This window comes from Cryptomeria japonica, chromosome 2 (assembly GCF_030272615.1).
Source record: "Cryptomeria japonica chromosome 2, Sugi_1.0, whole genome shotgun sequence".
In the NCBI taxonomy this organism is placed as follows: Eukaryota; Viridiplantae; Streptophyta; class Pinopsida; order Cupressales; family Cupressaceae; genus Cryptomeria; species Cryptomeria japonica.
Genome location: NC_081406.1, coordinates 11,294,181 through 11,311,986, shown reverse-complemented (window position 1 = coordinate 11,311,986; position 17,806 = coordinate 11,294,181). Strand labels below are relative to the sequence as shown.

The 17,806-nt window shown below is 35.4% G+C and overlaps 1 protein-coding gene across 1 annotated transcript; it reads left to right on the top strand.

The window, feature by feature from the left end:
- Positions 1-8,905: 8,905 nt before the first annotated feature.
- LOC131053531 (allene oxide synthase 1, chloroplastic) lies at positions 8,906-10,840 on the top strand. The gene has a single exon (XM_057988147.2). It carries the CDS (start codon positions 9,052-9,054, stop codon positions 10,474-10,476), a length of 1,425 nt encoding a protein of 474 aa, XP_057844130.2. The 5' UTR covers positions 8,906-9,051; the 3' UTR covers positions 10,477-10,840.
- Positions 10,841-17,806: the final 6,966 nt, after the last annotated feature.

Below are 17,806 nucleotides of genomic sequence, written 5' to 3'. Positions count from 1 at the left end.
AAGAAAACAAAGCAAGCACACAAACACAAAATTGTAGCCTCAAAGGCACAAATGAGTATGGGTCTAGATTAACCCAATCTTTGGACTTGTTTCTGACCCTTCCTTTAGATGTATTTTAAGGTGTAATTCCAAAGCCTGAAGTCGACTCAATTTGCTCTAGGTCTGTAAAACGAACACACTTCAAACACTCTTTATCCCTATGGTCAAATGGCCAGTTGTGATAAATTTAGCCCACATCTTGATATTTCTTCGACTTTGGTACTACATACCTTATGAATCTCGTCGTGGCAGGTAAGGATGTGATATACTAAGTCTTGCGCGAGCATAACAAATAGATGATCCCTATGATGGGGGAGTCACCACTTTTATCAAGTCATAAGTGACCTTTCAAAAGGCTATGTTTCTACTCAAGGAAATATGTATGGTGAGTATCTTGGGAGCAAAACCATCTATGCTCTTGCACTAAATTATACCTCAAATATCCTCAATCAATAGAACAGGTGGGCTACTACTTAAAGGTGTTTATTCATGTTCGATGGCTTTGGACATAAGTTCATTCTGCAGTGACTCACTTAAGAGCCTTGTAACTGGTGGTGGGGCCCATTTGTCCTTTCGGCCAGTTACACTGTAGGAACAGCTATACCCAAGGCTACAGCTTTCGCTCTCACCTGATTTCTATAGCGGCTCGAAGGATTTACCGCTCGAGGTCGTTCCCAAGAGTATCGATCCCTTGGCAGGCTTCTCTTAAAAAGATAAAATTTTGAGTGTTACTAACACTTTTCTCTTGCACCTAGGACCACGAAAGCCAAGGGAGAGGATAGTGTGTGTTAGAAGTAGGTCCACTCGACTGACTTTTGTGCACAAGTGTGCCAAACACGAAATTCACTTGTTCTTTTTAATCCAACATTTGCAAAGATGATCTAACTATTTGGAGATGTTGCTCCAACAGCCATGGTGTTCTTTTTAACTCCAAAGGCAATGTGTTTTGTAATCTAGAATTTGGAAATTCTGGTCAACTTAATGAAAAACACGTTTTTGCTTGAAGGAAAATTTGTTTTTGCCAAAAAATCAAGACAAGTGGATTGTTCTTTTTTTACTGCACCAAAAATTGAAGTGTGGCTTGTGATTTTTAGATTTGATGCAAGAAAATGGAATTGTTTGGTTTTAAGCACCAAATAAAGTGTGTTTCCTAACTTGCAAGAAAACAAATGTTTGAATTTTGTTGTTCTTTTTACCTTGCAATAAAGAAAGATGAATTTTGTTTTAAGCACCAAAAACAAATTTGAGGTTCATTTTATGCACTCCAAAATGAGATGTGAGGTTTATTTTAACTTATGCAATAAGGGAAAAATGAATTCTTTTTAACCAACTTTTTAAAGAAAGTAAAAATAAAGATTTTTTTTTTAAAGCATCTACTAACTCCTTCCCCTGCACACAAAAAGATTAGAACCTGCACCTGGTCAATAGTCAAAACGTTAGTGTGGGCTTACATAAGCCTAAATGCTGATTTTGGGTTACAAAGCGAATTGGACAACACTCTATCGCAATAGCGCTATTCTGCTTTTTTATACAAAAGCGCTAATTGATACAACAGCGCTAATCTGCGGTATCAGAAGCGCTATTATACACAGTAGCGCTGAAAGAAGAAATAAATCCGAGAAGACAAAAGCGCTGAATTGTGTCAATAGCGCTGAAATGTTGTCAATAGCGCTGGAACATTTTCAATAGCGCTATCTTAGGGTCAATAGCGCTAAAAGAAATTGTTGCAAAAGCGCTAAAACGTGTTCAATAGCGCCGAAGCGCGACCTGTGTGGCAATTTCAACAGGCAAAATGTTAATTTTAACAAAAAAAACAATCAGAAGGTTGCGTGTTCGATTCACGTCGGGTTCACCAAATGATGCCCTCCTAAATGGCACAATTGTTAGTTCAAGATCAAACAACACAAAACACACAAGATGTTAGAGTTAATCAATCATAAACTAAAACATATGAAGGCATTCCAAAGGAGACACTAAAAAAACATGCTAATGAATCTAACTAAAGAAGTAAAGACAATGAGATATCTCCAACTATCTCATAGCATGATATTAGCTCCTTCTCCCTTGTTCCTTTCCTCTCCAAGTTCCAAAATAGTGTAGCTCTCAACAGCTTTTTGCACTATGGATGCTTATGGAGGATTGAGATTGTAGAATAGCTCCAAACATGAAATGAAAAGCTATTTTAATGCTAAAATGAAGTATTTTAACCAAAAAGACAAGATTTAGATTGTTTATGCTAAAATGCTCTCTAAAATGGCTATAGTCTAAATGCTTACAAGTTTTCAGGATGTGGATTATGAAGGAATGGGCTCTATTTATAGGAAAAATGGAGCAATGGATGGCCAGGATTGAAAGGTTTAATCAAAGGTCAAGCTTGAAAGTTGGGGATCCATGTGCACAATTTGCACCAATGAAATGGTGACAAGTGTCAACATAAGATTGGGTTGAGAGAAGAGGTTGGAGGCATTAAATGCCTGAGGAGACCTCATGGTTATCTAGAAGGTAAGGGTCAAGCCTAAATTAGGATTACCCACTGGATTAGGAGTTAATGCAAGGATAAACCTTTGTGCAAATGATTAAGAGATAATCATGGTCAAAGCATTAAAGGTTGATGAGACCCTTAGGTTGGGTAGAGGTTGAGTCAAAACAAATGTTTTAACCATGTAGGAGGGTTTGGGTTAACCATTAATGGTTTTTGAAGACTTTGTGGATTAAGTGGTTGAAGGTTGGAAGCTTTCAAAGGTTATCCAAGACTTTGAGACATTTAGTGGTTGAAGGTTGAAAGCCTTTAATGGTTATCAAAGACTTTTAGGCTTTGAGAAGTGACTCCATTTTGCTTAGGAATGTGACAATAATTAGGGGATGGATTAGGTTAATTAGGAAGGGGTTAGAAGAATCTAGAAGGGGATTAGATTTTGCAAGTGGATTTGGTGGGTGAGGGAAAATAGGATTTTATTAAAATAAAAATTCATTTATTTCAATAAATGTGTGCAAGTTGTATTTGGATAAATATTCAAATAAATATTAATTTATTTAAATGAGAAAAAGGAAGATAAAGCATTAAAATGCTTGAAGACTTTGAGGGGAACCATTAAAGGCTTAAGAAGACTATAGAAGGAAGCCATCAAGTTTGAAGACTTTAAAGCCATCAAGTTTGAAGACTTTAAGGGAAACCATTAAAGGTTTCAAGTGGGTGAGGATAAATAGGATTTTAAATAAATAATTTATTTAAAATAGTTGTGCAACTTGCATTTGTAGGAAAATGCAAGTGGGTGAAGGATAAAGGTGATTTAAATAAATGATTTATTTAAAATAGTTCTGCAACTTGCTTTTGTAGGAAAATACAAGTGGGTGGAGGATAAAGGTGATTTAAATAAATGATTTATTTAAAATAGTTGTGAGAGGTGGGATTTTGGGGGATTTAAATAAATATTAATTTATTTAAATGTGAGAGGTGGGATTTTGGGGGGTTTAAATAAATATTAATTTATTTAAATGTGAGAGAAGATTTAATTAAACAAGTATGATTTATTTATTTAATTAATGGTATGAATTTGGTTAAGTGAATTAAATCAAATAAATTGAATAATTTATTTAATTAATAGGAGAAGAGGGTTAAGATGAATTAATTAAATATTAATTTAATTAATTATTAATTGATGGTTAAATAATCAAATAAATACTAAGTATTCATTTAATTAAGTGGACAGATTTATGTGACTACACAAACCATTTCCCAAAACGGTTTAAGAAAATAATTTTAATTGTGTCAAAAAGTGTGTGTCGTACACATGCATGGTATGGTCCTGAAACAGGCATTTTTAAAACATAGTTTTTAGAACTCCATTCCAAAAGTTATTTTTTATTATGTGGGTATTAAAATAAATTACATATTTGGAAAGTACACTCAGAGGTCTATCTTTTATAGTACTGACTTTTTCCAAGATTCAATCTCCAAGTGTTTCAAAATTTAAGCTCAAATGAGACAAAATCTGAAAATTAGGGAAAACACTTCCAGCCTCTTGCATTGACCCGCCTGTCCTAATATGATCTGCATAATATACCTGTCTTAAGGGGACTCTTGAGTATAATGTGAAATGTTTTTGCATACGTGAAGTCATATAAATAGAACCTAAATAATGACATAATAGGTTCTAAATTTATGTCACATTTAAGACCTCTAATCAATGTAATAAGTCCTAATATCACATAATAGGCCTTATTATTAATTAATATGACCACGTATGCAAAAAAAATTCACATTAATATACTTGACTCCCCTTAAGACAGATGTATTATGTGATATTAAAGGACCTGTCACATGAAATTAAGTACATGTCTTAAATATGATATAAGTTAGAACCTAAATTATGACATAATAGGTCTTATTAATTTTATGACTTAATAGGTCTTATCTATTATAAATGGACTTAATTATATAGGAGAAAAGGTCAATTACACAATAAGCAAGTTAATGGAATTTGAAATTTGCAAATACACATATTATTTCAAATTAATTATGATTTCCAATTAAAACGAGATTATTTTTAATCCTACTATTTCCAATTAATTTAATAAAAATAACATCATTTAGAATTAATTAAGATTGAATTATTATTTAAATTAAATTAATTTAACTAATATTTTTTAAATTAATTTTCATTAAAAATATTAGATAAAAAATATTTAACTAATTAATACTACAAATAAACACTATTTTTGGTATGTAATCCATATAAAATTAAATAGAAATAAAAATAAAAATACATACTTGCATCATGATATCTTTGTCTTCTTTGTTCTCGATATCTTTGTTTCGTTTCAAGAGAATAATTCCTTGAAGTCTTATTTTGCCTTCTCTTCTTGTTCCCCATGCTTTTAAAAAAACTTTCAAATATCTTCAAATTATTGCCCTCAAAATAATTTTCAAATGTCTTCTTTCATCCAAAAATGCGAATTTTTTTAATCATTTGTTTGTTAAAAAATGAAAAAAATTATGTATATTTATATGACTCTACTTAAATGTACAAAAAAAAAATTGAGTTGGCTAGGGTTCGAACAATTGCCAACAGTTAGAAAAGGTGGGGTTCGTTCGAACCCGGTCATTACGAAAAAGTGCGTGTCATAATTTAGCATGTGGGTTCGAGCGAAGGGGGGTCCGCTCAAACCCCTTATGGTTCGAACGGACCCCCCTTCGCTCGAACCAGTGTTCACTCGAACCCTCTTGTTAGAGGTTTCTCCCAAAAAATTTCAGAGTTCTGAGGAATTTTTGACTTCAGACCTCTGGTTCAAGACACAAATGAAATAATCTTAATAACCCAAAAATATTAGATGGTAGTACTTGGAACGAGCTTTCCAACGAGTATAATTTTATTACACTGTGAATTTATTATGTTCTTGTTTTTTAATTTTATGGAATATTGGTTTTTCACTGAACATGAACTTCTCTGTTGAACGCATTAGGAAAAATAGGAAACTAATTCAAAAAAATTCTGAAAAATATCTAAGCCCCAGGTATTGATGTCTTCTTTCTAACAAAATAAATAAATTGAATTTCGATATATATAGAACAAGTTATGTGTTCAAACTTAAACCTATGTTTGAATTATGTCTAGTCGGACTTCAAAACTTTATAAAATGAAAAATATTGAGCATATCACTGTCAAACCAATTGCAAGCCCTGGATATTGATGTTACAAACCAAAATTTGAAAGAATTGAGTTTTTATCATTTATAGAAAAAAATTTATGCGTTTCGGGAGGCACATCACTCTTAAAAAATGTAGTTTGTTGTAAAAAACTACTTTTCGAGAGAGATGGAAAATTTAAAAACAAATCCTTTAAAAAAAATTGAAAAAAATATATGTAGAATCTACAAACAAAATGCTACAAATTACTAATTTACATCATCTTCAAATTTTTAATAGTTTAAAAGTTATAGTTCTCGGAAGTTGAAGATTATTTTAAAAATGTTCATCTCAGTGTCAAAAGTGGCAAAAAAGTGAGAACCATTATCATGAGTTCACCCTAGTAGATATTTGTCACTAATTAATATCACAGATTGACATTGAAAATATCATTGCTTTTTACAACCTCTCACCTTAAGAGTTTCCTAGTGATACTATTTCCCTCAACAAGAGACAAAAAAGGAAACATTTGAAATGAGATATTTGAGGCTTACCTAATTTCTAGTGACCTAATAATCCTCCTTTAATATTGTTTTGAGTACTTTATGGTCACAAATTATCTTTCGGGAGAATACCAATTTGTAGCTAGTAATGTTGTAACAAAATCAAAGATAAACACTTCATTTATTGATTGCTTCAGCTTGTAGCTCATATTCATAAGGACTTCTCATGATTTTTGAACAAAAAAAACCTTTCTAAAACATCAAAATCCTCATCCCCACTCTTTGACCTTCAAATTCCTTAACACTCGCTAAGAAAAGAACCCAAATTATTTGTAAATACCTCAATGAACTCAAAATTCTCTTTGCCCATTTCAATAGTTGAGATTTTGGGTTCCTTAGCTAAATCAACATTAAGAGATGAGGATTGAGATGGAATGAAATGCTATTTGTCATGGAGGAGAAAAATGACAACATTCTTACATTGCGAGAAAAACACCATTTGGAAATAGAGGCAATGCCATACATACCCTACATTTGAATATATCCCAAGTTTCAATCCTTTCAGGAACACCATTTTACAACAAACATTATATGATATATATGCTCTTGATAGTTACATCATACAATTTTTTCTTCAGGCAAATATGAATGACTACAATAAAAACTTCTATATGAATGTCTTCCATTAAACTTGCATCAAAAAATTATGAATGATTTAATAGTTAACAGAGAGATTCATGTGGTAACATAGGCAAAGCACGTGAACTATTTTGTAGAAAGGCATGTGAATTGTTTTAACAATACAAGAAATATGAGATGACCCACACAACATTCCAACATTGTCAATCCCAAGTTCTAGATGACACCATCATAAGAAAATCATGCGATTACTTTATTTATTAATTTCTACTTCCTTTTCTTATTAATTGGATGTATCTTATCATCTAAGAAAAAATATGTTAGTATTATATGTAACATGTACATCTAAGAGGTCTTCAAGGTGAATTGTTGAGTCATCAAGCAAGTGATGTCTTGGACTAGTCATAGCTCCCCATGGACACATGCCATCTCTCGCTGGCTATCTCTACGTGTGCACTCTCGACACATTATCACTTTTCCATTGCGACCTTACGATTGATAATATATTATTTTCTTTTAATATTGATATGCTAGTTTATTTAGTTGTAGAGGAAAAATAAAAAAGATTTGTCAATCGTTGGATACATTGCTATTGTATTAGATGTATCATTCGAACTCTATTTGGTCTTTTAGTTTTGCCGGTTGTCCTTTATGGGTGTGAATTATGGGTCAACAGTGCTTCAGCCTCACAATGGAAGCAGATCGAGGGAATTCAAAAGCGTTTGATCACTAGCAAGTTCAAAATCAAAAGCAATGTCTCATATGATATCATGCTAAGTGAAATGGGCATTGCCCCTATTGAGACACTTGCTCTGGTGTGTCTCATAAGCTATCTAAAAAGAACCGAACAAATGGAAGAAGGTAGATGGCCTAAAGTGGTCTTCAATGATATATTGTGAAAAAGGAAAAAGACGTGGATGCAACAAAAGATCAAGTAGATGAGCAAATGGAATATCCATTTTAATACGTGTCCCACAAATAACAAAGATATAAAGGTCTTCGTTATGTATAAATTCTACAAGTGGAATTGGGAAAATGGGCTTGGAAGGAAGAAAATTTATTATATCAATGAGTTCAATCCCACATGTGATCAACTTCAAAAAATGTGCATCAAGGCCACCATTTCATGGAGAGCTAAAATTCTTATTGCTCAGCGGAGAACCAACTCTCATCAACTCCGTTGTGAGACCAGGCGTTGGAAGAGGCCAAAAGAGGCTTGGGAAGAGAGAATTTGCACTTTTTGCAATTCTGGGAACGTGGAAACTGAACAACATTTTATTTTAGAATGTGATACTTACAAGGACAGGGGGGACAAATTTGTTAATATTTTATCTGATTGCTCTTGGCATAGCCTATTCAGCAAGGAGTACATTGAGAAGTTGGGAGTGCTCATTGTCAACTTGCACAAGAAAATAAATGAGTTATTGAAGTTGATTTAATTTGGTGGGCTGTCCCATAGACTATGTTTAGCCTCATGAACGTTAAAATTATATATCTATCTATCTTCATTAACATTGTACGATTTGAGTAAATGGAAAATTTTAAAAAATGGTACGGTTTTGTTGAAGAAAGAAGGAAATTATGATGATTAGAAAAGATTATCATTTCGGTAGTTGAAAAACTTTCAACAACAATTGTTTATCTGCAAAGTAAGTGATAACAGGAATATTTTTTGCTAAACCGTATAATTACAAGCTACCAATTTGCAGGAGTAATTTAGGATGAGCAGGTTGGATGCGTGTGTCTCTAGTTTTCTACTACTCGGGTTAAATTATAAAATTTGAAGGTTTCCAGCTGTCTCCTTTCCGTAGTGCAAATTTTAACGATTGATTGACCGATCGTTAGGAGTGGTGAGATAACTCCCAGAAGTGGTCTTGTCTCACGCCGGGAACTCATTTTCCGATTGGAAATTTAAACCTACACTAGAGTGTAGTGCTGTCTCCTTTCCGTAGTGGAAATTTTAACGATTGATTGACCGATCGTTAGGAGTGGTGAGTTAACTCCCGGAAGTTGTCTTGTCTCACGCGGGGAACTCATTTTCCGATTGGAAATTTAAACCTACACTAGAGTGTAGTGGTGATTTACTCTCTGGGATTGTCTTAGCCCGGACAATTTTTGTAAGGGCGTAAGCAAGATGTTACGTGACAGAAAAGCTGTATAAGTACTTGTGTTTAGGGTTCAGGCATTCAGTCTATCAGCAAGTTATTGTTTGATATTAGGGTTCGGAGGAGGGTTAGGGTGGGCATGGCTTGTTCGAGCTATGGAGGAGTACAAGACGTCCCTGGAAGCTATGGCTTGCCTATCATCGGAGCCATTGCGGATCGCTACGACTACTTCGTAAAGAAAGGAGTAGAGCCTTTCTTCAGAAAGCGCATGGAGAAATACAAGAGCACCGTGTTCAGAGTGAACATGCCGCCTGGGCCGCCTATATCTCGCGATCCTCGAGTCATAATTCTGCTGGACGCCAAGAGCTTTCCCATACTGTTCGACACGAGCAAAGTGGACAAGAAGAATGTCTTCACGGGCGTCTACACGCCCAGCACAAAATTTACGGGCGGCTACCGGGTACTCTCGTATTTGGACCCTTCAGAAGAAAATCATAGCAAGCTCAAGAACTTCTGCCTCCATGTACTCAAGGCCAACGCAACCAAATGGCTTCCAGAATTCGAGCGGGCCACGGGAGATTTGTGGGCAAAGCTAGACCAACAATTTGCCAAGTCCGGCGAGGCCGAATTTAACAGGGAGAATCTGCAAATGTGTTTTAATTTTCTGTGCAGGTCGGTGCTGGGCAGAGACCCAGCAGATCCGGGGCATGCCAGCCTGGGAACGGAAGGGCCTAGTTATGTCCTCAAGTGGATTGGGCTTCAGCTCGCTCCCATTGTGAGCACGGGTGTGCTTCCTAAGTTGTTGGAGGAGATCACCATCCACGCGCTCCCTCTACCGTTCCTGCTTGTGCGTGGGGATTATAAAAAGGTCTACGATTTCTTCTGGACTTATGGCAAACAGGCGCTGGATTCGGCGGAGCAGCAGTTCGGGTTAAAGCGAGACGAGGCGTGCCATAATTTGGTGTTCAACATATGCTTCAACGCCTTCGGTGGAATGCTTATTTTTTTCCCCGCCCTCATACAACGTATTGCCGCCGCGGGCAGGCAGCTGCACGCAGATTTGGCAGAGGAAATAAGAGGTAGCATTAAAGAAAACAGAGGATTGAACATGAGAGCTCTGGAGGGCATGGCGTTGCTCCGTTCGACTGTGTATGAAGTGCTGAGGATCGAGCCGCCCGTGCCGTTCCAGTACGGGCATGCGAAAGAGGATTTGGTGGTGGAGTCGCACGATGGGAAATATGCGGTGAAGAAGGGAGAGATGCTTGGTGGGTATCAGCCCTTTGCAACCAGAGATCCCAAAGTGTTCCACTACCCCGATGACTTTCTTCCCCGGCGTTTCATGGGAGAGGAGGGGGAGAAACTGTTAAAATATGTGCTGTGGTCGAATGGGCCGGAGACCGAGCAGACGACGGTGCATAACAAGCAGTGTGCGGGGAAGCACTTCGTGGTGATGATATCACGCCTGCTGGTGGCGCATCTGTTCGTGCATTACGACTCCTTTGAGATCAACCCATCCACAACAACCAAAGTCGTTTTTACCTCGCTGCACAAGGCCACTTCTTAATACCTCCTCTCTAATCTTCTAACGTTCCGGATGTATGCTTAATCTTTGCGTCCCTTTACTTACCTACTAGAGGCGTGCCTAATGTCGAAGGTATCCGTACAGGACAGAGTGCATCCTCACAATTTCCTTTCAAAGTCAATTTATGTTTATAATGTAGCAGTTTTCGCGTCGAAAGTGCCTAATGTTTTTATCAAAATGCAGCCGGAAAGGAGGGAGTACATGTTTATAGACATTTTTAATATTTGGTGGTAATGGCTGGCAATTTCCTTTTTAAGTCCATGTATGTTTAGCTGATGGGTCATATTTTGTAACAATTTTCATCACTACAAGCTGTATTATGTAAAGAAATCATGTTACTTTTTTCTGTCGAGTCAGATCAGATTATATCTACTCATTAAAACGGTATTCACATTCAACATGTACGTTAGAATAACACTAGTATCAAGTTATCGAATTCAAATCTCTCAGCTTGAAGCATACAGTTGGTCAATGTTCCCCATCAAACTATCTACTCGTTGTGCCTTATCTACTCCTACACCTTTAAATTGCACGTCTTTTTCATGCAACAGAATATCTATAGGTTTTGCAGATGAAATTGACAAATCTCTCAGCTTGAAGCATACAGTTGGTCAATGTTCCCCATCAAACTATCTACTCGTTGTGCCTTCATGTACTCCTACACCTTTAAATTGCACGTCTTTTTCATGCAACAGAATATCTATAGTTTTTTTTTTTTTTTTTCAGATGAAATTGACAAATAGTAAAATAATTGACAAATGATTTCTATTGAACTCATGTAATTTCCAGTCTATAGGGGAAAGAAGCTAGAAGTCGTCATAGCTAACTTCATGCATCTTAAGCTTAAATGGTTCATCCGATTTCGATGATATTTTTTTGGTTCTCTCCGTATGCGACTTTAACTCCTTAAAGCTATTGTTTTGGCTTGTGGGTAGTAACAATGCATGATGTGGAATTCGTTATGTGCACAAAGGTCAAAAAGTACACATTTCAAACTGTGGTCTAATACATGATCACCTTTGCGCCAATAGTGGATAACTCAAAATAGCCAGTAGCAGTGGACAAAAGCCACAGTAGTAGTGGACAAATGCCACAGTAGTGGTGCACAAATGTCCCAATAATGAACTAATTATGGTAAAAAAAGATAAAAAATGCACCACTACTGGTGCATGTGATATTTATTAATGGACCTTCCATTATCATTTTTTTTGGCTCCTACTATGTTTACTAATGGAGGCGAGGTTGACAAAAAGATGATGGTTCCACCATAGCTAACTTCGCGCATCTTAAGCTTCTAAATGGTTCATTCGATTTCAATGATTTTTTTTTTGGTTCTCTTCGTATGCGACTTAACTCCTTAAAGCAATTGTTTTGGCTTGTGGGTAGTAACAATGCATGCTGTGGAATTTGTTATGTGCACAAAGGTCAAAAAGTACACATTTCAAAGTGTGGTCTAATACATGATCACCTTTGCGCCAATAGTGGATAACTCAAAATAGCCAGTAGTAGTGGACAAATACCCCAGTAGTAGTGCACAAATGTTCCAATAATGAGCTAATTAAGGTCAAAAAAGATAAAAAATGCACCACTATTGGTGCATGTGATATTTATTAATGGACCTTCCATTATCATTTCTTTTGGCTCCTACTATGTCTACTAATGGAGGTGAGGTTGACAAAAAGATGATGGTTATTGGGCCTATAAATGCTACTGGCTCCTTTATACTTTTCATCGTCAATTGAGAAAAGCTAAATGATTCCCATGTTTGCAAGCTTCAATCATACTTCTACATATTGATAGTTAGGCAATATGCATTGCTACTTATAATTTGTACAAACGGCAAAACGTAATTGATTTAGTCATATCACAATTAAATTTTCCCTCTTGAAAACCAACCATATAGAAGTGATTCAATGAACACCAAAAATTCATAATCTTCAGCCCCATGACATTGAAAGGATTGAGATAATAAAGTTGCTTGCAATAAAATCATTTTGTGTCATTGCAAAGATTTGTTAGCTTACTTAGTGGTTATTAATCATCATGAAATAAAGAGCGGGATTGCAACATCCAAAGTCTTAAGTTATATCTAGATAAAAAGCCTTATGCCATGGACAATACTAAAGTTGCCAATAGTACATGATAATTCCCCTCTATAAATGTGTTTGGTTGTAAAAGAGTCTTATATTTGTTGAGTTAGGGTCAAAATTGCTCTCAATTTTGTTGATTTTCTAATTCTCGATCCTTTTTCTTTTATTGCATTTATAATAATATGAGATTCACCTTCTATTTTTCTTCTCTCTGCCTAGGTGTGAACAAGTTTGTAGGTCTAAAAGGAGTGCATAGCTTCTATTTTGTTATTTATTTCCTATCTAGGACCCATCAAAAGCTACACCAATCACATGCTCTTACATGCTCTCCATGGTCTCTCATAATACAAACAGACTCAAAGATGCTTGGACTGCCCCTAAAAACCTTGCCAAAATTTAATTTGCTAAAGACAATGAATCCACAAGAAACGGTTCAGTCATTTTGCAAATCCGTGCACAACACAAAAAGACCAAAGATGCACACCTTACAACACAACATACCCTAATAATATTAAGATTAATAGAGGACTCTTCAAACCATTCAGACAATCTTTTCTTCAGAGCCGAGCTCAAGATGGTAGGCACTCCTTTTACCCAAACGGTTTCAGATTTCAGCGTGGCCGAGATCAGGTTAGGAGAGGTCCCTTTAATCCAAATAGCCAAAATCAGAGAATGCAATATTCAACCCATCGTAGACACCAAGGGTTTTATAGCAGGGGCAATAAGAAGTCTAAAAAGTTCACATATAATAGGAGCAATACTTAGAAAAACCCATTATTAAGAGATGGGTTCGTAAAGTTCTTCAGGACACATCTATTCTAGAAAAACAACCGCCGCTAGCCAATGTGGGTAGCAATGATTCAGCAGGCATGGTTTGAGTAACCTTTCCGAATGCTGCCATTCAAGATCAAGTACAAGATCTGCAATAGAAAGAGGCGATACGTAAGGTTTGGAATTTTACTTTGTCAAAATTAGTGCTTATAGACTGGGTTCTAAATTCTTGGATGAGGGTTCAAGAAGTTTTTTCATAGATAAGGGTGACGGTTATTTTTTTAGTATTTTTTAATGACAAATCTTCCAGAGATTTAGTCCATTAAGTCAGATCATGGTTTCTCCATAGTTATGGGGTTTTCACCCAAATTTTAATTCCAGGAAAACAAGAGTAAATTTTGTTTCTTTCTGGATTTAGCTTCCCTTCTTGCCATTGGAATATAAAAAAATTATTTTGATTGAAACCCTAGCAAATCAGATGGATGTTTTCCTATTACAAGATCTATCTTTCTTTGAAAATGTGGAGTGTCCAGTAAGCTTTTCTGCTCTTCTTCAAGTTTCTAAACCTTTGCCTAGAGCAATATTTGTTCAATCAAAGCATGGTATTTGGGAACAAAAAATTCTTATTGAGGATCCTCAAAATTTTTGTTCAATTTGTCATTTTCAAGATCACATCAGTATAGAGTGTTTTAGTTAGAAGGAAATCAATTGTCCCTTTTAAGTTTCAATAATTTTTTTAGGATAAATCGGATTATGAGTGCTTTATTTCTAGAGATCCTCTCTCAAGTTACCTATATTCTGACAATTGATATTCCTCTAGAAGGCCATTCTCAAAGTGCAAGTCAACAACCAAAAGAATGAGTTGAGTTCTAGATGGAGGAAAATCAACTTTTACCCATTGAGCAACAAGTAAAATTGCTTAAACCCCCTCTTTGGAAACATGGTTTTTTCTTATAGAAGATTTTATTTCAAATAAGGAAGTCGATTCAAACTTCCAAGCCTCTTTCTTTTCTTAGCATGATCATTCTATGCCTACTCCATAAATGATTTTATTGCACATCATCTTCATCATAATTCACAAATCTCTTTGGCACCAGAATGGGCAAAGAAAAATAAGGCTTTTCAAAAGACTGAACTAAGCACACTTGTTAAAGAAGTTCCTCACCTACAAAAGCTTGAAAATAGTGAAACACAGATAAATGTCAGTCAAAATCTAAATCTTATTGTAATTTTAAATTCCCGTGTATTGGAAACCATACAATTGAATAAATAATTGTCCTTTTCAAGGTCTCCTTGGGAATACACCTTAGATTCAAAAGGTAAGAAAAGTTAATGCAAAGAGTGGAGATAGTTGTTATTAGTTTAACTCCGATCACTTTATCCCTCATAAGAGATCAAGACCACCTGGTTTGCGTTTTTCACTAAGGATCAAATGGAGGGTCCGAATATATGCTCCCCTTCGGTTTTGGCTCCTTCGGAATTTCAATAACTATCTTAGAGGCCAAACTTTGAAGATTTGGTTGGTCACCTTCTCATCTAGATGACATAGAAAAAAAAGGAGCATCTAGTAGATGAAGTAATGTTTGAAGATTGTCCTCAAAATTTTAATTTAGCTGATATTCATCATCGAAGTATGGAAGAGCAAGAAGAGCGGGGTGTAAGATTTAATCATTGTTTTGATTTTAATACAACTGTTTCTATTCACCAAACCCAACTTGTATCTTTAGACCAAGGAAGAGGTTGTTGTAGGTATTTAGACCACACTTGATAGAAAATTTAAGGCTACAAAATTTAAAGAGATTGCTAGGGTAACCATATTGGATAACAATGTCAAGTCAAGGAGAGCTAAATGCTTTTTGAAAGCTAAATGCTTTTTGAAAGTGTAATGAGGATCATGACATGGAATGTTAGGGGCTTAAATGCTCCTAAGAGAGCTGATTAAGGTACTTATTGATTCTAATGGTGCAGATTTGATATTATTGTAGCAAACAAAATGTTTTAATTTTCAAACTTCATCAACTTTTAAAGGGTGGGAAAATATAGGAAGTGCTTTTAGTCCCCTCATTGGGTGCTTCTGGTGGATTGGCGGTTTTATGGAACACTCACAAAGTAAAAGTGGAACTCTTTATTTCAAATGCTAATTGGCTGGCAATAAAGGTGTACCACTTTAAGCATGTCTTTTATCTGAGCAATTTTTATGGGCCTAATTCTATTGTAGGGAAAAAATTAGTGTGGGATTCTTTATCTTTAGTGTTAAAAAATCTACAAGATAACATGGTTATTTTAGGGGGTGATTTTAATTCTTTATTGTAAATACATGATAAACAAGGAGGTATCATCCCCATAGCTAAAGCTATGTAATATTTATTTTAATTTTGTGAATAATAATGGGCTATATGACTGTGTTTCGACTAATGGAAACATTACTTGGACCAAGAAAAGGATATATTTTCTATGTAAATTTCTAAACGACTAGACATGTTTTTGGTCAATCCAGATTGGATTCTTTAGTTTGGTGTAGCTCTTTCAAATATTGTTCCCTTAACTTCAGACCATTATCTAGTTTAAGTGATATTGTCAGATACATTGCCTAAGTACAAATCAAAGTCTTATTTCAAATTTGAGCATATCTAGTTTTAGGATCCCACCTTTTTACCTAATTTGAAATCTTGGTGGAACAATGCTCCTTGTTATGCTAGTTCCAAAATGTTCCAATTGTCAAGAAGTTGGGATTTCTTAAAAACCAAATTATTCATTGGAATAAGTTTCACTTCAAAAACATTTTTGCAGCTAAAGCCTCCCTTCAACAACAACTTGAGATCATAAATTACTAGATTATTCAAGTGGACTTACATAAACATTGTATAAAACTTAGAAATTTCTTCAAAATGAGTTGGAGGAGGTGTTAGACCTAGAGGAAATATATTGGAGACAAAAATTTAGAGAACTTTGGCTTAGAGATGGATATCGAAATACAAATTTTTTTCACACATCATCTAAAATTAGAAACATAAGAATACCATTTTTTAAATCAAAGATGCTCAAGGGGCTCTACTTTTAGATGAGGTAAAAATTCAAGAGGAAACAATTGGATTTTTTTCACATCTGTTATCCAAAGAGGATTCAAGAGATTATGTGAAGACTACTGAAGAACAAATCTTATAATCCACTCCACAATTGGTATCTAAAGAAGATCATTGAGGGCCCTTAGAATAGTAGGGAAACAATCTCCCTACTATTTTAAGGGTGGTTGGGACATACAGAAGCTATAGCCTACTAAAGCTGGCCATCGATTGAGCCTGCTCAAGTTGCTCGAAATTGGATCAGAAAGATAGTTTGGTTACAAAGGGAGCCAATTCATAATGAAATAGACAAACACACTCACCCACCTTCTGACATCACAACTACACTCCATACAAAATAGAGGGACACTTCGAGGGTGGCCACTCCACAATTCCCCCTCCATATAGAGGAGGAGAGCGAGGCCCTAGATATAGAGACAAGGGCATGTGGAGAAATCTAACTTGATTGGGATGGGTGCTCTGTCTTCTAATTAAACCCTCCACTATGAAAGAAGTTAGAAAGGTATTTTTCTTGCTTCATAGTGATAAATCTTGAAGCCCTAATGGATTCACAATGTTTTTTTTAAAGAAATATTGGGATTTTATTGTCTTAGACATTTGGATAGAAATTGAATAATCCAGAAAGAATGGTTCAATGCTTAAACATTTTAACACAACACCTATTTCTCTATATCGAAAAGGTAATAATCCTCTATGTTTTTGCTGAGTGTAGACCAGTTTCTATGTGAAATAATATATATAAGATTTTCACAAAAGCTATTCCACTTCATCTTACTAATCTTCTATGGAGAATAGCCTCTAAAGAACGAGGAGGCTTTGTTCTTGGAAGGGAAACATTAGAAGGAGATTTGATAGCACATGAAATCTTGCATTCTATTCATTCCCATTTGTTGGTGTAAATAATTATTCATCATGGATATTATTACACTTACTTAAGTTTACTTAGGATAATGCATTTCATAGTAGTTTGGATATGAGACACTTGGGTGTTTGTGTCACATTGGGATAGTGTGTGTAGGAGAAATTCCACCTCTTATGGTGTTGATCTTGTTATTACACTATCATATCCACTTATTGTGGAGTGATAATTCCACCTTCGGTGGGTGATCCACCTCATGTGGAATATTATATTATTTCTCCTACCTACCCACACCTATTTCCTACCTACCCTTGTTTCTTATTGAGCCACATGTCATATTTGTGTGCTCATACATCCATATGGCCTTGCCTATATAAGCAGGCTCATCTACATTGTATGGAACAACAACTATTGAACAACTAGAGATAATTCAGTTGATTGTTGATCATTTTCTATTGATGAGAATACAGTTTATTCTTGTCCCATATTATGTCTCTATCTTGTACATT